This window comes from Leuciscus leuciscus, assembly GCF_965113295.1.
Source record: "Leuciscus leuciscus genome assembly, chromosome: 19".
Classification (NCBI taxonomy): domain Eukaryota; kingdom Metazoa; phylum Chordata; class Actinopteri; order Cypriniformes; family Leuciscidae; genus Leuciscus; species Leuciscus leuciscus.
In genome coordinates this window covers 2,788,305-2,809,543 of record NC_138743.1, presented here as the reverse complement: position 1 = coordinate 2,809,543, position 21,239 = coordinate 2,788,305, and the positions used below count along the sequence as shown (strand labels likewise).

Below are 21,239 nucleotides of genomic sequence, written 5' to 3'. Positions count from 1 at the left end.
TGGCCTTATTTCAGTGAGAATTTTTTTTTGTATTTTCACAAACCACGCATAAATGTCATTATCTCAAAACTACAAACTTTTACATACATGCTGCTGATATATTATTGTAGCAGAGTTTGTGCTGAATACAGTGTAATTAGACTTTAGCCATGAAAATGTCACTAGTAACAGAAAAAAACACAAATGTCAGAGCATGTCAGACCACCTCCAGGGCCCAGAAAACAGCTCAGACCTCAGAGGGTTAAGCCAGGTTTCAGTAAGGCAAAGTACATCGAAGCTATTATCTGTGACTATTTCATTTACAATAACTGCCTTAGGTGTGAGTGATCTAATGTTTAGAAGACCTAGCTTTAGAAATAGTTTTTGTTTACTAATAGTAATTTTCTGTTTTAATAACAATTAGATTTTTCCTAGATCCTGCAGTAGATTTATTATTTGATCTCACTAAACGAGGAATAGACACGGTTTCTATGCAATGTTCTACACTAGTATTTATATCAGTTAAATTGGTGCAGCAGAGACTATGATTTGGACTTTTGGTTACTAGTCAAAGGGTATTTAACATTTTGGAGATGTTATCCGACAGAAGATCCGCTCCGAATCTGCTTGGGTGTAAGCCATCAGCACGGAAAAGCCTAGGACGCTCCCAAAACAGATTCCAATTATTTACAAAGAGCAGTTTCTGCTCATTGCACCATGACATTAACCATTCATTTAGCGCAAATAATCTGTTGAACTTTTCATGCCCTAATCGGTACGTGGGAAGCGGTCCTGACACAATGATCGTTGTTTCAGGCGATGTGCTGCGTACCGTATCGATCAGATTCCTGAAGTCTTTCTTCAGAATCTCCGTCTGGCGCAGCCTGATGTTGTTCACTCCCGCGTGCAGGACCACAGTTCCGACGCGCTCATCACCGTTCAGGATCTCGGGAACGCGAGCAGCGATTTCAGAAACACGAGCACCAGGAAAGCAGTGACTGTGCACCTTACTTTTACCTAACGTAGCGTGTACGTGCCGAACGATGGAATCGCCAATGATCACAGCATCGCGTTCTGTTTCGCGAAGAGGGGAGAAGCGGTTTTGTGTGGATAACTCGAAAACCGGGAGGGTCGGAGAAAGTCTTGGTCTTAACCTGACTCGCGTCTTCCGCTGTGGAACCACCCAGGCTTCGTGGTGGCGTGTTGGAGCCGGAGTGAACGAGACCATGGCTGATCGCGACCGATGCTGAGGAACGCACGGAGTAGACGCGGTCGGAGTCAGCGGGTTAGTAACGTTAAACACTGATTTGTGTGCATCGGCGCGTGATGTTTCAAGAGCCAAACACCGGTCTCTCAGCTCGGCCTGTCTCAATAAAAGGTCGTGGATCTGTTTCTCAACAGCTTCCCGCTCAGACTGCAGTGCGTGCAGCTCAAATGTGTCCTCACCTGCACCAAAAGGTAGACTACTTACATCTGATATATTCGCCATTTTAACAGATGGACAGTGAGTTAGCAACGAAGCTACCAGTGATGCTATCAATATTAATACTAATTTATGACTGAAGTCTTGGATATATAATCCGTTTTTTTTTTCTGTTTTTTTTTGTGGTAGGGGTGTAGAGTAGACGCACGATAGGCGAGAAAAAAAAGATGTTTGTTTGTAAGTGAGTGTGGAGAAGACGCGTTCAGCCGTGATCCACGGACGTAACCTTTAAGAGTATGCAGCGTTGGATCACTAATAGGCTTGAGACGCGTCTGCTCAACAGTCCGCGTTGTAACTATGAGGTTTTTTAGGTTTTTTTAGTGGTAGGGGTGTAGAGTAGACGCACGATAGGCGAAAAAAATATTTGTTTGTAAGTGAGTGTGGAGAAGACGTGTTCAGCCGTGATCCACGGACGTAACCTTTAAGAGTATGCAGCGTTGGATCACTAATAGGCTTGAGACGCGTCTGCTCAACAGTCCGCGTTGTAACTATGAGGTTTGAGCAGTAGTGCTTCTCAGTGAGGAAAAGTAGAAAATGTTCGTTGTAAGCGAGTTTAAAGAGAAAAATCAAGAATTATAAATCAAATCGATAGAGCTCCAAAAACAACAACGCGTTCAGACGCGACGCATGATAATAACAGGACAAGACATTACTCACCGTGTTTGTTGAGTGTTTCTTACTCACCTGAGCTTTTATGAACTCAAAGGCGCGAGCGCGCGAGAGAAAATAAATAAATAAAAATAGCTGAGCGCACGGGTGGCGCGTTAACAGGCTAGCGAATTACTAGCGTGTTGTGCTAGTAGTAACGGAAGCTAGCGATGTCAGGTTAATCTGAGATGTTGGGTAGGCTGTATTTAGTAGTAGTATAAACAACTAGAAATTGTAGTAAATGATGGTTCAAAACAAGGAAATACGAGGCTAAGACGGAGCTTACAGCACCTAAGCAAACACACTCACAGCAGGCAGCGAGGCAGACAGGAGCAGTGCTACAGTGCTATTGTGCTACAATGTGAAGAAAATACAGCAAAACGCGAGGATTATGGAGGCCATTGTGCTCTTAGGAACCTTAAGTGCAGCAGATTTTTTTTTTGTAACCTTGGCCAGATCTGTGCCTTGCCACAATTCTGTCTCTGAGCTCTTCAGGCAGTTCCTTTGACCTCATGATTCTCATTTGCTCTGACATGCACTGTGAGCTGTAAGGTCTTATATAGACAGGTGTGTGGCTTTCCTAATCAAGTCCAATCAGTATAATCAAACACAGCTGGACTCAAATGAAGATGTAGAACTATCTCAAGGATGATCAGAAGAAATGGACAGCACCTGAGTTAAATATATGAGTGTCACAGCAAAGGGTCTGAATACTTAGGACCATGTGATATTTCAGTTTTTCTTTTTTAATAAATGTGCTACGGTTTCGCAGTAGCCAATGCGACATCTAGTGTATATATCTATACCCGCCCGCGCTCTCAGATCACTCGGACATGAATTGTTTTAATTTGGACTCTGTGCATGCTCTTTGAGACAGTGACCATCGACCTGCATTATATGACTGACAGACAAGAACGGTTTGACCTAAAAATATCAAAATTGAAACTACTGCGGAAAAAAAGACACCTACATCTTGGATGCCCTTGAGGTAAGCTAAAACATACCAAAATTTAATTTCAAAGTGAACTATCCCTTTAAGCTCAATCTTACTGTACTACGGCAGAGAAACACGGAAACGCATAGACCTGGCATGAATATAACATCTTCTCAGAGTTTCTCTCCTGACATATAAGAATAAAGATTTTTCTTGACAAGATAACTGGTGTCCGGTCCTGTAAATCAAATAATAACGGGGAAAAGGCTTAATTCCAAGTCTACAGCGTCAGGGTGAACAATTAGGCCTCAGGTCATGTAGTTAACATCCCTTATTTTGCAGTATTCTTGTGCTGCCGTAAACTCCATATCTGCACCTGTTTGAGTAAAAGATTTTTCAAAATTTGAGTTGAATGGTCGCAATACAGTGATCATAATGCAAAATATTGTTATTAGCAAATGAATGTCATTGCAAGGTAGGGTAACAGTCAAAGGGGTCATAACATGAGAAACCAAATTTGCCTTGATCTTTTGGTATATAAGAGGTCTTAATTGTACCATTAAAACTTCCTGCAAGTTTCATAGCTTCATTTATTCAATCAAGCTCTAATTACAGCTCGTTGGGGATCCATGGTAAGAAGTGATGTTACAGTACGAAGTGACGTACCAGTCGTTTGCATATTTTCGCCTCCAGCGCAAGACAACTACGCAACATTTTGCATCATCGCATCGGTGTCACGCCACAGTGTTCAGTCGACCTGCAGCAAGTGGGTCTGTTTACAGAAGATCTAGATGACGCAGATGTGCTGTTCCTGGCTGTGGACAAACAAAATGTTTGATTACGCTGCCGAACGATCCAGATGTCAGGGAAAAATGGATGCAGTTTATTTTTTGCGGACGTCTCAGTCACGGCAGTATTAATTTAAGCGTGTGTTCTCTACATTTCAAGGATGACTGTTTTGAGAACAAATCGTAGTTTGCTAGCTTTGCCAGAAAACTTTTGCTTAAAGATCAGGCGGTTCTGACTATTCTGGGCCCAACAACGACGCTGCAAACTGTAAGTAATGTATTTCATCTTAAAACTACTTTTAGCCAATGACGTTAGCCAATCATAACAGTGGGCGTTAACACTGAACTTTTAAAGGGGAAACACCCCCAAAACAGACTGTTTGAATCAGAGGATGAGAAACAGGGTGGGAAAAGAAAACTAAAAAACTATAGTAATACTATAATTGCACCTAAGGGAACATAAAACAAAAACACAAACCATGTCATGAACCCTTTAACTTAGAAATGGACAATTATGTGTGTGTGCCACTGATCTATATAATGACTGGATAGCTCATGATGTTCTAAACTGCCATCAGGCAGTGAAGCCACCGGAAGTGTTCGAGCGGCCATCTTACGATTCCCTACAAAGGCACTTTTAAGATGACCCTCTGAGCAGGATTGAACTGTAAAACGACGTTCTCAAAAGGGTGTCGAAAAACTGCCCACAGGTTGTAATTCTAGCCCTATACGTAGTAATTTATATAGACAATTGTCGCTATTCCCACGTTGTTTTCTCCGAGGCAAGAGTAATGCTTCTTCAAATAACAAACCAAAAAAACGATAAAAGTCAACAATAGCCTATAAGAAACCTCAGAGCAGCAATAATCACAATTAAGTGTCCAATAGCGACACCATTTGACAGCTTTAAAAGAGCTTCGTGCATAGTCAGTTTACCGTTACTTGCATTGACCCATACAATTTGTATTATGTATTTCCGGAACATGTACTTTCTAACTAATCAAACACTTTATTTGAACAAACTACTGATCTATAAAACACAATCAGATAGAGCTATATTTCAAGTACACATATACAAGGACTTTTTCTTCAGTGACAAATCTTTCATTGTTTTATTTTACTGTTAATTTTTTATCTGCCATTTGAAATTGAACAGCTCTAATCAAGTGATGTTCAAAAACTGTCAAACCATGTGCAAACTGACTGATGTTATGTAAATAAAAACTTTATTTGGCTTTTTGTGTACAACTTTGTAGAATTCCAAAAGATCCTGTCAGGAGTAGAGAATGGGTTGCTCCCATCTGCTTACTCCTGCCTATGCTCTGATCACTTCACTGCTGAGTGTTTTGATAGGACAGGACAGACAGTCAGGCTTTTCTCAGATGCTGTACCATCAATATTCAGTTTCCCTCCACATCTGCAAAAGGTAGACAGATAATTGCTTAGTAAAGTAGATTAGATTAAGTCATTTCTGGTTAAGTAGTATCAGAGAAAGCTTATTGTCAATATAAATTCTAATACAAGAGGAACACAAACCTTGTTTTCTAGGAACAGACCAACAGAAAGGCCCCTGTATTAAGGGACACAGAGGCAGTGTTGGTCAGCAGTGGGGACACCTCTGACACCACAACTGATAATCCTATTCAGGCTCCCACAACAAATGAGCACAGCTACTGCTTCCCTCACCAGAAGGCTGACTAAAGCAATTAAAACAATCAAAGATAACAAAAAGGAATCCAGAATGTACAATAAAAAAAAAAACAGGAGAAGCACAATTTTTTTTTCAAACCTACAGAATATCATTCAGTCTCTCAGGGAATCTCAGTTAGTGTCAGAGAATGGAGCATTCATGCTTGAAAACTGTCCTGATGTGCCATTAGAAATCCTGAAGAGAGAAAAATGTGGTAACACAAAATATCACCCAGCCCTAAAGTCATTTGCACTTACACTGCAATTCTATTCAGCTAAGGCCTACAAGCATGTCATGGAGACCTTCAACTTGAGTTTACCTCACCCATCAACAATAAGAAGGTGGTATAGCGGCACTGGAGGAGATCCTGGATTCAGTGAAGAGGTACTAACCTCTCTCCAAGCTAAATCATCTGCAGCACAGGCCAAGGGACAGGAGACGCTCTGTGCACTAATGATGGATGAAATGTCCATTATGAAGCACATTGAATGGGATGGCAAAAGAATGACTGGTTATGTAGATATTGGCACAAAAATAACAAATGAAGGCATACCAATGGCAACAGAGGTACTTGTATTGATGGTTGTCTGCATCCATGACCACTGGAAAGCTCCAGTGGCATATTTTTTAACACATGGAATGACTGGGTCAGAGAGGGCTACTCTGGTGCGGCAATGCATCCATAAATTGTCAGATGTGGGAGTGAGGGTGGTATCCCTGACGTGTGATGGTCCATCAACACATTTTTCTATGCTCAAAGACCTTGGAGCAGACTTGCATTTCACAAACCTGAACCCCAGATCCATCGCACAGCCACAGAAGGATCCATGCCATCTTAGATGTCTGTCATATGCTAAAGCTGGTACGAAACACCTTGGGGTCCTGTGGCATTATTGTAGATCCCTGTGGAAATAGCATAAAATGGGAATACATCAAGTCTTTACACCGACTGCAAAAGGACGAAGGGCTACATCTAGGCAACAGACTGAGATCAGCTCATATAGATTGGCAAAGTCAAAAAATGAAGGTAAACCTTGCCGCACAGACCCTAAGCGCCAGTGTGGCAGATGCCCTCCGGTTCTGCGAGCGACACCTGCAGCTCCCCCAGTTTGCTGGCTGTGAGCCAGCATGTAAATTCCTGGAGACATTCGACCGCCTTTTTGATTTGATGAATTCCAGAAATCCCATCGCCTGGGGATTTAAAAGTCCCCTGAGGCCCATTAATGAAAACACCAACATGGCCTTCTTAATGGAAGCTTACACTTACATTAGTGGATTGAAAGAGCCAGGCATTAAAGGACGACTCCTTGTTGAAACGGCCAAGAAAACTGCCTTCCTTGGCTTCCTGGTGGCAATAAAAAGTTTTAAACACTTATATGACATGTATGTGAGACCACCGACATTGCAGTTACAATATCTGCTGACCTACACATTTAGCCAGGACCACCTTGAGCTGTTTTTTGCTGCCATTCGCTCAGCTAATGGATGCAACAACAATCCCACAGCGAGGCAGTTCAAGTCAGCATTCAAAAGAATGGTAGTGAGACATGCCATCAAAGCCAGTGGCAACTGCTGAGGAAACACCTTCTGATATGTTTTCATTTCGGCAAAGCGACATGCATCCTGAAACAGAAGAGAACACAGAAACAAATTTCACTGTAAGCCTTCCCAGTCTGTCCATGTTTAAAGAGGCTGTGATCGGATACATAGCTGGCTTCGTAGTCAGAACAGCTGCAAAGAAGATTCACTGCCCGTACCTGTCTATCAGGACTCAGTGTAGAGAGCTCTTTCCAAGATGAGTTTGGACACACCCTCATCGACATGAAGTCCCGAGGTGGACTTATGAGACCATCAGACAGTGTCCTAAAAATCTGCAAAACAGCTGAGAGGTGTATTCAACAAGGCACATCTCAGAGTTGGACAGCAAATTTAAAACCAGGCTATCCACACAGGTTCTGGAACTCCATGGTGGCTCTGCATTTAAGGAACTTGAGGCACACGTTCAACCTAGAACCATACAACAATCATAATTTCCTTCTCATTAAGTACATTGCAGACACCTACACCAACATCAGGCTCCACTTCCTTGCAAAGGAAACGTCTGCTGCATTACACTGCAAACGGCTGCGCAAAACTCTGGGCAAGGTTGTTCTGCACAAAAATCAATAAGATAAAGAACCGTTTCAATTGCATGAATTCACTGAAGATTAAAAACAATTAAACCTCTAATTTTAAACTTTGAGCATGTCTGTCTCTGTCTCTCTCTCTATTTTAAAAATAATTATATCCATTTAAAATAATCTATTTGTAAAAGGTTAAAAACTAATTTTTGCATCAAATATCAATACTATATAAAATACTATTTTACAACCAGTCTACTGTAATTTTAGGAAAAGTATCTGGATTGCCATTGTTTTTCCTGATAGAGCTGGTGTCATGCCATCATTTTAATAACGATATAATAATTTGTTATTACGACGACTTATTTGTTACCTCGTTTTAATAAATCGTGGACACGTTGAACTAATTCCCTCCCTCATTTTGATTTAATGAATTACAACGTGGCCACAATATAGTAAAACGAGGGAACAAATTAGTAAAACGTGCTGAGGTATTATTAATTCGTGGTCACGAAACAATATTCACCTGAATATTCTCCAATTCACAAAAATATAGGTCTTTAGCATTCACTACTTAATAGTATCAAACTGTTTTTCTTACCTGTGAAGATAGCTCTTCAGTGACGGCCGACTTGTGTTCTCGTACAGCCTTTTATCCCTTTTGCAAAGAAATTGCCGTTTTAGTCTTTTATTAAATAGGCCTATTATATTTTAACGCGTTTTTTAACAAGGAGTTAAGCAGCTTCTTCTTCAGTCAAAGGGAAAATAACAAAACAAAAAACTCTTTATTACTGCCACCTGCTGTTAGCCTAGACAGACGCTCTCCAAGCTCCTCTACCCAGTATCAAACAATTTTAAAGGGGTCATATAATGGTACATGCACTTTTACAAGTTGATTGTACTGAAATGTGTGTTGGCAGTGCCTGTACACAACCATCATAAAATGATAGAAATCCATCCAGTGTTTTTTAAAAAAATCTTCTTATATGTTTCCCCCTGTCTCAAATCAAACTGTTCGATTTTGTGACGTCACAAAATCGACGCCCCTCCCACGATTGTTGATTGACAGGAGTGTTTCAACACAGACCTGCCCTTGCTCGTGAGCGAGCTGTCAATCATAGCCCGCGCGGACCGGCGCGGTCATTGTTGATAGCTGGAGCACTGCGCAGAATGGCGTCTAAGCGATTGTGGTGTTCTGTTCTTGGGTGTAATAACGAACACAGAAGTCATGTGGATGTTCCTAAATCCGTACAGCTGAAGACGCAGTGGCTGAGTTTGTTTTCGAATGGAATATTCCCCACAACGTCAATGCTTTCATGTTTGCGCGAATCATTTCACACACCAGACTGCTTTACAAACGAGGGTCAGTATAAAGCTGGTTTTGCTAAGAAGCTGCTCCTGAAAAAAGGATCAGTACCAACTATTCGTGTTCCTGCTGCACCTCCAGAAGAACTGAAGTGAGTGTAACGTTTTATTAACCTTTATATTAATATTTATATTAATCTTTGCAAATCGCTTGCACGCTTCCCGATGAATGCGGCTATTTTTACACTCTATGTTTTCTATGTACGACGTTCTCAATATAATTCATAATCCCACGTTTATAATGAACAACGCGTTATGGTTATTGTGTTATTGTGTTACAAACGGTGTCCGCACAGAACAGAGGGGCGGGGTCAGCAAAGCTCATTATCACTTAAAGACACATGCACTTAAACTGCGTACTGAAAACAGAGCTGTTTTTGACTAGGTAAAATTAGTGTTTTCTTACAATACTAATGAGAATTTTTAATTCAAGTATATTACAAACTTTTAATTTAGACCCTAAAGAATCATATTAGCTTGTACAAAAATGGCATTATATGACCCCTTTAAATAAGCAGGAACAATTTCCGACTTTAAACAAATACCCATTTAAATGCTTAGGGTGTTTGCGTTGTAAAAATGTACAGGGAAACTTTAGATTTTAAAACGGTGTCTCGTTAGGCAATGTTTTCTCAGTCAAATCATAAAATTTCCTATTGATTCAATAGATGTTTAGGATGCGTTCAGCCAGAGACTGTGCTGTGCCTGCGCAGCTGATGCCACTCTGAATCTCCAGCCTGCTCTCTGGTTGCCACCTCAATATTTCTTGCCATTTCAAATGTGGCATTCAAACTTTTCAGGTGGAAGTGTTGTTCCTCAGTTAGCTCATGCGCCCAGTTTGTCGGGGCAAGCCGGTAGTCATCTATGGGAAACTGTGTAAAAGGTGGAGCATCCACATGGATATTTATTACCTTAGTAGGTAGAATGGGCTGCTGGTAAGAAAGCACGCTTCCCTTTTGGGCTAAAAGGACCTCTCTTCAAGCTCAAAGTCTTTGTAATGGTCCTTAAATATATAGCAGCCCAATACCACATAGGTTCCCATTCACACCCTTGTAGAGTGTACTTCTGTGACACAAAGTGATGCAGTTAATATCCTACTGTGACAAGGTTGCAATTATAAAAGTAAAATCAAAAAAATAAAAATCGTAAAAAAAAATTATAATTTTGTATGCATGGTCTGCTGGCTTCAGTAACTGGGTCAATGACGTGGCGCGTCAACTCTGGTGTCCAAAGCATATTCATAATATTAAAAATATATACATTTTTAAAATACATTACATTAAATGACTCCCCTCCCCTTAATTACTCATGTGAGTATTCATTATAAATAATTAATCTTTAAAGGAACTATTGAGCTCAAAAGTCCCAAAATATCAGGTTCAGACTCATGAATATTTTTATTCTGGTGTCACCATTGTTTTACTGTTTTACCTGTTCTCTAGGTTTCAGCTATCCTAATTCTAATTTCATTTTAAAATTCAGTTTTATTATCCAGTGTGTAATGTCACTGAATAATAAAACTGAATTTTAAAATGAAATTAGAATTAGAATAGCTGAAACCTAGAGAACAGGTAAAACAGTAAAACAATGGTGACACCAGAATAAAAATATTCACCTAGTAAATTGTTAATTTACATATACAAGGTTGAACTAAATCTTGAAATATTGTAAATTCTTTATTAAAGCTGCAGTAGGGAGTTTTTAGAAAACGTCGACTTAGCCTGAAAATTTGAACAAGCACAACTTACAGGTCACTCCCCCTTGCTCTCTGCTGCGCTACAGCCCTCCCTCCACAGCTCCTCCCCCACAACGGAGCCTGCCGTGAGTGCAGGCTAGTAAGCAGGGCCACCGATGACAGCGGATAAACAGTTATGGCACATTCACTGGTAGGGACGAAACATCAACAATACGCTGATTTCACGCAGCCGCCATTTTGAAATCGAAAGTGAGGCTCCGGTGGGAAAAACCCCGGAAGTAAAGATAAACAACAATGCCTTGGATTACCAACCTGAAGCTGCTGCCGCGATTTACACTATTGGATGTTAATATCCAATATAGGATATGTATATAGTTCATTCCTGCTTCGTTTTTTACATTCTGAATTATATTAGGGCTGGGGGAATTAACGCGTTAATCTTTGCGATTAATTTGAAATGTTTAACGCGTAAAAAAAAAATTACGCAATTGACGCAGCACTTTTTTTTTTTGCCTCGTTTTAATGATTTCCTGTTGCGTCTGCTATTAAAAAGGCCGAAATATGCCGTCCCGCCCCTCCATGTTCGGCGGTCAGGTTTCATTCTCGGGCAGCTTTCATGAGCGGGTCTTTTCCGCTCGGTATGTGCGTCGCGCTCTGTGCTCCACGCGCACGCGCGCGTGAGTGTGTGTGTGTGTGTGTGTCGGTCGGTCGGCGCGCTCTGTGCTCCGCGCGCGCGCGTGCGCGTGCGTGTGTGTGTGTGTGTGTGTGTGTGTGTGTCGGCTCGCTCTGTCGTTAATGGCCCAGCAGCGGCGAGCTCTCCGTTCCGTGTGTGTGTGTGTGTGTGTGTGTGTGTGTGTCGGCGGCTCTGTCGTTAACGGCCCAAAGGCTTCAATCATGTACTAAGCACTGGAAAAGTAAAGTCCACTCAAGTAACGTGAAATTTCTCTGTTGACTTCTGTTTGCTGAGCTGGTATAGCCATGCTGGGCAACAATGGTAAAATGACCTGCTCTGATCACATGCTCTGGTAATAATAGCTTTGTAGGACTATATTTTGTTTTAATAATTAATAAAATAATAATAATAATAATAATCTGTTAAATTGATTATGTTGATTGATTATTGAAAAAGAATAATATATTGATATATTGATGTTTAATATTTTAATATAGGGCTATTTTCTGTTCCCTTTTTTTCCTGTGTTGTTTAATTAGGTGATTCTAAGTTTAAATATTGATGATTACAAGCTTGGGGGAAGCGCAATTAATTGCAATTAATTACAGAAATTGTGCAATTAATTAGTTAATTTTTTTAATCGATTCCCAGCCCTAAATTATATATAAAAAAATTATTTTATTTATAAATGAATTTCACTGTATATAGTCTAAAGTATGAAAGAAATGTTTGTACATTTTTAGAATTGACACAACATCATTAAACACAACAATACACTAGCCTATCACATTCACGACTCTCCTGTGATTAAAGGCGACACTTCCGGTTTTCTTCCCACCGGAGCCTCGCTTTCGATTTCAAAATAACGGCTGCGTGAAATCAGCGTATATGCTTTACATTGACTATGGCCTGCCCATACTTTGACTACAAACTTGGTCCTCAAATCATTATGTATTTTGCAATACATGTAATGTAACTTTATAACGTTGCACTCTTTCTATAAGTTATAAATAGCTAGTAAGATAATATAACGTAACTAACATTACAGTATGTAAGTAATTATTCTTGCGATATGTAATGCTAAATAAGGTTTGCTAGTACATTATGTCAGCAACATGACAAGCCAGTGAATTAGCAGGTTTCAATTGTTGCTTTGCACAGTGCGTGACATTTTATCTGTATGTTATGCGGCCAGAGTTTTGACACTGAGTCAATGGGCTCCGACGAGGCATTCACACTATTTCTAATTCTTTCTTTTTCGCTTGTTTATCATCATCTGTCTTTTTCCGTTTACCTGTCTTTGTTGTATGAGCTGGTGCCACTCGAGAAATTGGCAGTTTTGGTTGTTTGTCCGCCATTAGCAGAGCTGCGGCACACTGGCAATCTTGATTTTGAACGACGAACGGTACGCGCTGTGCAAGAGAGGGGTGTGATCAGCGCGTACACGAGCTTGATTGACACTGCTAAGATATTCCTCCTGGCTCTGATTGGTTGTTTCTGACCGGGAACGGTGTATTTCTGCAAATGGCAATAGGACCACTGGGAGGAGCCAGAGGAGCTTGATTTTTTCACAGATTATCTGTCTCATATTCTACTGTCAGGACATAATGACAGTTTTAACAAATATGTAAAAAATACATTTTTACAAGAGTTACCTACTGCAGCTTTAAGGTGTACGTACGACAATGTTATTAAAACTGTGAATGTTTTGGAAATAGATCTGTTATTTGATATGTTATCTAGATCTGTTATATCATAACATGCTGTGCCCCAGCTAATGTTTACATGTTTGATCTCAGTGACTGCAGTACACCTCGCCTGATTCCTCCTTCCATGTGCCGGTTAAGCCTGGGTCTTGTAATAATCATGCTGTTTATGGGCCCGGGTTTTACTCCCTTATGAAGTAAAGAGAAAAAAATGTCTGGGCTTGTGCTATTGTTGTTCAGTTTCTGTGCAGGCATGAACAGTCCCCCCTGTGGGGGAGGTAGCGTTGCCACCCGTCCCGGTTTTCCAGGGATTGTTCTCTTTTTGAGCGACAGTCCCAGAAAATGTATATTCTTTCCCGGGACACGAATTGTTTTTTTGTGAAAATGTAGTTCTAAAGTAGAATTTCCTGGTTTCAAATTAAACCGTTTCCTTCTACTGTTACTGCAGAGCTGCCACACGCAATTCACACGCTCTCACGCCACACATCCATTTTCTCACGCACAGAAAAATCGCGAAGCAAAGAGGACACGGAGACCGACAGACTAGACAGAGCAGGTTACTTATGATATTAAAAAAATCTCAGCTCTCAGATTCTGTCAATTTTATTACGAAATTCAAACAATACCGTTTTGGCGTTTGTAAATGTGACGTGAAAGATCCCTAGCGGCACGTGAACCGATCTAGCTAATAGTAAATAAACACGAATGAACAATGTTAAAAGAAACACTACAGTACAACTTACCGAAATGTATATTCATCATAGGCTACATAATATCGATCAATCAGTGTTTTTCAACCGCGGAAAGGGTCAATTAAACAGCTGGAGAACAATTGTCACATAACATTTACCTCAGGAAAGCCATTTGATGACCATAATATAGGCTATAGCACGTTAGTTGGCTAGAAAAAAAAAAAGAGCTATAGAGAGTATTTTGCTAAACATGTGTAGGCTACTATATTACATACAGTATATTTATTATATTTTTACTTATCATTAAATAAAGTTGTTATTATAATAAAAAACGCATTATATTTATTATATTTATATTTGAGTTATTTTTAACCTTAAATAATACTACCAGCTGATAGGGCTCTCTGTATGTTTACAGCATTAGGTGAGATTTTTTTTCTGGAGAAAAATTAACGCATATTTTGTGTACCTAATATTTATCCAAATTAGTCAATTAAATCAAATCACAAGAATTGAACTGAATTGAAATCCTGAAATTTGTTTCAAGCAATAATAAAAAAACGTGGCTTACCAGAAATTGTTCCAGATATAAACATTGTAACATGTTGTCACTAAACCTAATAAAATTCAGTTTAGTTACTAAAATGTTTTGACAATCACAATACACTTATTGTGATGCAAGATAAATTTTTTTTTAGAGTTAAAAAATTTCAGTTAAATATGAAGGAAAAACAGCGCTGGAAAATCAAAAATCAAAAACAAAGAACAAATCAAAGGTGGCAACCCTAGTGGGAGGTATACCAAATATGTTGCAATAGAAAGATTCACTGTTAGTCAACTTTGCCCCAAATACCTTACTTATCCACTAACAGGTAGACTATAGCCATATAGTCTACTAGTGTCTTAGAAGAATGTGGGTACCATTCTCTTTGTGAACATGGTGTTTACATAGTCAAGAACATCCTCATGGCCAACTGAAAGCAGTTGTAGAGTAAATATTTTCGTTCAGAGGGGCTTGATGAACGCATTCAATGCAGTCACTGAAGTGGAACAGACTGCGAAATCGAACAGAAAACTCTAACCCATCGTTAAACATTAGCCTACTCTGTGTGGCTTTTCATTCTTCTGCATGGACCTGTGACACACTGCTCTGACACTGACAGCACCTGTCAACCTGTCTTTGTTTGAAACTGGTGGACCATTCATTCATTCATCACATTTGTCATTATTCTAACAATGTTTTAGAAATCTGAAACACCTGCCAGAACAGCAGTTGACACATTAGACCTAAAGTTAGATGGATTACCTAACATAATTGAAGGTTGACCAGTATAAACACACAGGACATCGTAGTAATTAAACTGTTGGTACTGTCACCCCATCGCTAAAATGCAGTCTTCATTTGATTGTTTTAATCGTCTGCGAGCAAAAATAAGAGGCTAAACTACTGATAGCATACAAGTCTAAACTAACTACTGATAGTTAGCTAACGCTATATCGCTATATCGGGTGCCATTAGCAAAAGCTTCATTTACTACATACCTTAATAATTATGAATAAATTAGGAGGCGTAAAACTTAAATCCCTTGTCTAACAGAGTACGGTACTCAGGGCTCTGGACGTCCGTTTGGCAATACGGTGTACATCGGAAATTGATATTAGGGGTAGCTCCTGTAGACACCGGCTATAGAGAGTCGCCATTACTACGCTGTGTTTACCTCAGTAGCTGACGGCCGGAAGTAGTTAAACCCATTTTGTAGAACCTGGAAGAATGTTGCCCATAACCCCTATTAATAATAATAAAATAAACATCTCTATACTCACCAAGGTGATTTTTTTTTATCTTGCATTTGTCGTTTGGTTGGTGTTAATAAGAAAATGACTTCTACAATGGATCAGGTTTCACAGAGGCTTACTAAATAATGTTTACATCTTAATGTAAAAAAAACATTTGTATGTTTGTATTTGTTTGTATGTTTTTTACTAAAAGGGCAAATTACAATATAAAAGCAGAAGTGTTTGTCCAGGGACAGAATCTTGAGGTCGTACATGAATTTAAATATTTAGAAATATTAATAGATTCTCAGCATCAGGATTAAGCTTAAGGATGATCCTCAAAAAAAAAAAAAAATATTTTCTGCAAGCTCTTTTCAAGATAAAATTAAAAATACTATTCCTTTTTCATAATAAACAATTCATTCTTCAGGGCTTACTTTTCTGTCGATGGCGATTCGGCTGCGTTGCCTCCTTCGGGGACGGTAGCGTTGCCCGACTTAGACCCGGAAATGATGGCTATGCTTGCCCGGGCCGCCAACAGAGACGGGCTTGTGTGGAATCAACCACTGTGTCCCGAGCTCTCGAGGTTGGACGATTAGTTTCTCGGGGTGGCTCACGCTGGGTCTCAGCGTCCCGCCCCTGGTTCTTTTCTTCCCGGAGGTGCATGAGGAGCTCACTAGGTCCTGGAAGGTACCTTTTACTGCCCGAAACAGACCTAGTGGCTCATCCTCCCTCACCACCCTTGATGGCGAAGTGCCTAAGAAGACCCAGGCATGGCGACCATCTTGGCTGAAGACCCAGGCTGCGTTCGAAACCGCATACTCACTGAGTAGGTACTTAATTTCAATAAGTACTTACTTAACAAGCACTAAAAGAGTAGGTACTTTATAGCCAGATCTCGTTAAGTATGAATGTGAGCAGTACATCATCCGCCATGCTGACGTTATCATGTCACCTACGACATTATCACAAGCGCATCAACTTAAAATATTATTATTATTTTTATTTTACTTAAAAGATATGAGCGACTGGTTTAGTTTATCTATCTGTAAATATTTTGATATTGACGAAACTGGCTCATTTTGTGTCTTGTTGAAGAAACAGCTAGCCATTTATTTTGTGAATACATTTATGGTTGATTTCTTATATTTTAAACCCTACTAATGTGACCCAATTTTATCCTTAACAATATAAAAAAAATTTTTAACGAAAACCCAAAATCGTCATCTCTTGAATATGTTGTTAATTTCTTTATTTTATCCATAATTTTTCACCCACAGCCAAAAGTGGTTTAAATCTTCTTTATGTTTCCCTCTTTTTCTTGTTGAATTTATAAATAACAAATAACAACAACAAAAAAAGATTTTTTTTTTGTATGTATTATGATGAATTATATAAAGTTATTTAACCCTGTCGGTTATTTTTTCCTGCACATTAAATATCATATTATGATTTATGCAAACCCATTATATTTGTTATTTTATTCATTCATTGTTAAATATACAAACATGGTATTTTTCCCTGATTTTGTATGTAACTAAGTTTGGCAATAAAAAGAAATGATATGAGCTACAGGTGCACTAACACCTCACAACATCAGTAACTCGACAGCCCTACCTACAATGGTTTTCCAAAGCGTTTGTAATGTTTGTAATGTCTGCACGCTCGAAGATCTCGCCTTTGGAGAAAACTGTTGATTTTATACTCGAAAAATGTAAGTATAACTCCTTAAAAATGTATATTACCCCAGAACAAATTGTATTGCTAGCCAATCCCAAAACTTACACACAATAATAATGATGAATGCTGGCCAATACTTAATTATATTACCGTTGTTTTACTGAAAATTATATAATTTAATAAAACAAGCAAAATGTAATTTGTTTTGTCATATGACAGAGCTATGCATGAATACACTCTAGATGAATGAAGTGAAAACATTTACATTTTCAGTCAAGCAATGAATGAATGCATTAATTAAATAATTATATTTTATTTACTGACAACAATAACAAACATGAATAAATTAGTAAAAGAGCAAATAAAAGTAACCATCAATAAACAAATGCATATACAAGTCAAAAACACATGAAACTTTAAACCCAAACTACAATCATGTATTTACAGGCGCTGAACCCCACATCCTACTGCCATCTCAATGCAGCGGTTCCCATTCTGCGGCTTTATTCTAAACACCAGAGGTGACCCGTGCCTTTGTGCCGGAGGTTGTTGCGTGCTGCGCTGTGCTTCACAATCGGAGGCAATAAGAGCAGGTGGAGTGATGGAGGGTCTCAAAAGAGCAGGTGGAGTGATGGAGGGTCTCATAAGGGCAGGTGGAGTGATGGAGGGACTCGTAAGGGCAGGTGGAGTGATGGAGGGACTCGTAAGAGCAGGTGGAGTGATGGAGGGTCTCGTAAGGGCCGGTGGAGTGATGGAGGGTCTCGTAAGAGCAGATGGAGTGATGGAGGGTCTCGTAAGAGCAGATGGAGTGATGGAGGGTCTCATACGGGCAGGTGGAGTGATGGAGGGACTCATTAGAGCAGGTGGAGTGATGGAGGGTCTCATAAGGGCAGGTGGAGTGATGGAGGGACTCGTGAGGGCAGGTGGAGTGATGGAGGGACTCATAAGGGCCGGTGGAGTGATGGAGGGTCTCGTAAGGGCAGGTGGAGTGATGGAGGGACTCGTAAGGGCAGGTGGAGTGATGGAGGGACTCATAAGAGCAGGTGGAGTGATGGAGGGTCTCGTAAGGGCCGGTAGAGTGATGGAGGGTCTCGTAAGGGCAGGTGGAGTGATGGAGGGACTCGTAAGGGCAGGTGGAGTGATGAAGGGACTCATAAGAGCAGGTGGAGTGATGGAGGCTCTCGTAAGGGCCGGTGGAGTGATGGAGGGTCTCGTAAGGGCAGGTGGAGTGATGGAGGGACTCATAAGAGCAGGTGGAGTGATGGAGGGTCTCGTAAGGGCAGGTGGAGTGATGGAGGGACTCGTAAGGACAGTGGAGTGATGGAGGGTCTCATAAGAGCAGGTGGAGTAATGGAGGGTCTCGTAAGGGCCGGTGGAGTGATGGAGGGTCTCGTAAGGGCAGGTGGAGTGATGGAGGGACTCTTAAGGGCAGGTGGAGTGATGGAGGGTCTCGTAAGGGCGGGTGGAGTGATGGAGGGTCTCGTAAGGGCAGGTGGAGTGATGGAGGGACTCATAAGAGCAGGTGGAGTGATGGAGGGACTCATAAGAGCAGGTGGAGTGATGGAGGGTCTCGTAAGGGCCGGTGGAGTGATGGAGGGTCTCGTAAGGGCAGGTGGAGTGATGGAGGGATTCATAAGAGCAGGTGGAGTGATGGAGGGTCTCGTAAGGGCAGGTGGAGTGATGGAGGGACTCATAAGGACAGTGGAGTGATGGAGGGACTCATAAGAGCAGGTGGAGTGATGGGGGGTCTCGTAAGGGCAGGTGGAGTGATGGGGGGACTCGTAAGGGCAGGTGGAGTGATGGAGGGACTCATAAGAGCAGGTGGAGTGATGGAGGGTCTCGTAAGGGCTGGTGGAGTGATGGAGGGTCTCGGAAGGGCAGGTGGAGTGATGGAGGGACTCATAAGAGCAGGTGGAGTGATGGAGGGTCTCGTAAGGGCCGGTGGAGTGATGGAGGGTCTCGTAAGGGCAGGTGGAGTGATGGAGGGACTCGTAAGGGCAGGTGGAGTGATGGAGGGACTCATAAGAGCAGGTGGAGTGATGGAGGCTCTCGTAAGGGCCGGTGGAGTGATGGAGGGTCTCGTAAGGGCAGGTGGAGTGATGGAGGGACTCATAAGAGCAGGTGGAGTGATGGAGGGTCTCGTAAGGGCAGGTGGAGTGATGGAGGGACTCGTAAGGACAGTGGAGTGATGGAGGGTCTCATAAGAGCAGGTGGAGTGATGGAGGGTCTCGTAAGGGCCGGTGGAGTGATGGAGGGTCTCGTAAGGGCAGGTGGAGTGATGGAGGGACTCTTAAGGGCAGGTGGAGTGATGGAGGGTCTCATAAGGACAGTGGAGTGATGGAGGGTCTCATAAGGACAGGTGGAGGGTCTCATCCATGGCACCATCTCCAGGATTCAGCTCTGGGCTCCTCATCCTCAGTGCTCACACCAGTCTGCAGAGATTTCAGATTTACAAAAATACACAAACATAATACAAAAGCAGACAGGTGGAGTGATGGAGGGTTTTATAAGGACAGGTGGAGTGATGGAGGGACTCGTAAGGACAGGTGGAGTGATGGAGGGCAGCTCATAAGGGCAGCTCCTTTACACCTTCAACAATTCAATATAGTTTACTCTACATTAGTTCAACACATGCGATTGTAACACAAGGAACCGTGTTTACTCACATTTTAAAGCACCCGCGTCGCTGATCTCCGCGATGTTCGATTATGGCGTATCCTCTCGTGTGGCCTCCTGGGATAGAAAAGTATCCATCGGTTGAGTACTCGAAAATCTGTCCGGAAGTTGTATATCATCCGGGAATTTCTCGCCTACTCTTTTGTGAATACTGATGTTTCGAACATACTACTCCTTTCACGTACTGTTTTCTCCTACTATATAGTACGTAAGTAGGCATATTCTAACGCACTTTAAGTATACGTCCGTCCGAATCTTGTGAGAATTAGTACGTCACCCATGTAATTCTCGCCTACTCTTTTATGAATACTAAGGATTCATACATACTTTTTCGCTCGTCTACTGCTTTTCCCCTACTATATAGTAGGGAAGTATGCGGTTTCGAACGCAGCATCAGGCATGGTGGCCATCTTGGCTGAAGACCCAGGTGTGACGGCCATCTTGGCTGAAGACTCAGGTGTGACGGCCATCTTGGCTGAAGACCCAGGCATGGCGGCCACTCACTGCTCTTGATTGAATAGCTTTTGTAACTTTAATAATGATTAATCTTTCATTTATCCAGTTAAATATGCAATGTTATTTTACATTGATTTAAACTGAACCGTGAGCAATTTAAACCGTTACACCCCTAATATATATATATATATATATATATATATATAAAATTATACAGACTTCTACATGCTTTGTAAGTGGGAAAACCTGCAAAATCGGCAGTGTATCAAATACTTGTTCTCCCCACTGTATGTATGTATGTATGTATGTGTATATATATATATATATATATATATATAAGCTCCACAACATAAATACAAACAGTGTGATTACACACCTTGACATAAAATAATTGCTGAATAATGTGATTTAATGAAAAATTAAGCATTTATAGATCCAAACACCATTTTTGTTGATGTCTCACAACTGTGGTCTCAATATTGAGAATTTGCTAATTCTATTCCAATATGACATTATTTCAAATGAATTTGTTTCATATAAATATTACTTTAAACCGTCTTAAAGTAAATGTTTTATTATTACTTATTTGATTAGGTGTGCCTGTGCCACACTTTTGAGTCCTTGCTGCAAGACTGAAAGATACGTTTACTATTACATTGTTCAAAGCCAAACAAATCTAGGGCCCTATCTTGCACCCAGCACAATTAACTTTGTACAGCGACGCATGTATCATTCCTATTTTGCACCCGACGCACAGCAGACTTTTCCCTCCACAGACGCACGTCGGTAAATTAGGGAATGAACTTGCGCTCCCGGGGGCGGTTCAGCGAAAAGAGGCGGCGTGTTCCGGCGCAAACGTTCCCTGGTGCTATTTTGC

At 40.9% G+C, this 21,239-nt stretch overlaps 1 protein-coding gene across 13 annotated transcripts; it reads right to left on the bottom strand.

The window, feature by feature from the left end:
- Positions 1-5,062: 5,062 nt before the first annotated feature.
- On the bottom strand, positions 5,063-15,853 carry LOC309482115 (uncharacterized protein). 13 transcript variants are annotated; one of them, XM_082147349.1, is made up of 8 exons: positions 7,280-10,459; positions 6,952-7,145; positions 6,790-6,867; positions 6,570-6,713; positions 6,312-6,425; positions 5,626-5,972; positions 5,369-5,529; positions 5,063-5,249 (listed from the first exon to the last, which is right to left on the bottom strand). In XM_082147349.1, exons 1-5 carry the CDS (start codon positions 7,343-7,345, stop codon positions 6,413-6,415), a joined length of 495 nt encoding a protein of 164 aa, XP_082003475.1. In that variant the 5' UTR covers positions 7,346-10,459; the 3' UTR covers positions 5,063-5,249; positions 5,369-5,529; positions 5,626-5,972; positions 6,312-6,412. The 13 variants fall into 13 exon arrangements, 7 of the variants coding, with proteins under 7 accessions (XP_082003475.1, XP_082003477.1, XP_082003473.1 ...); XM_082147351.1 differs by having other exon boundaries at positions 6,570-6,660; XM_082147347.1 differs by having other exon boundaries at positions 5,626-6,425; positions 6,556-6,713.
- Positions 15,854-21,239: the final 5,386 nt, after the last annotated feature.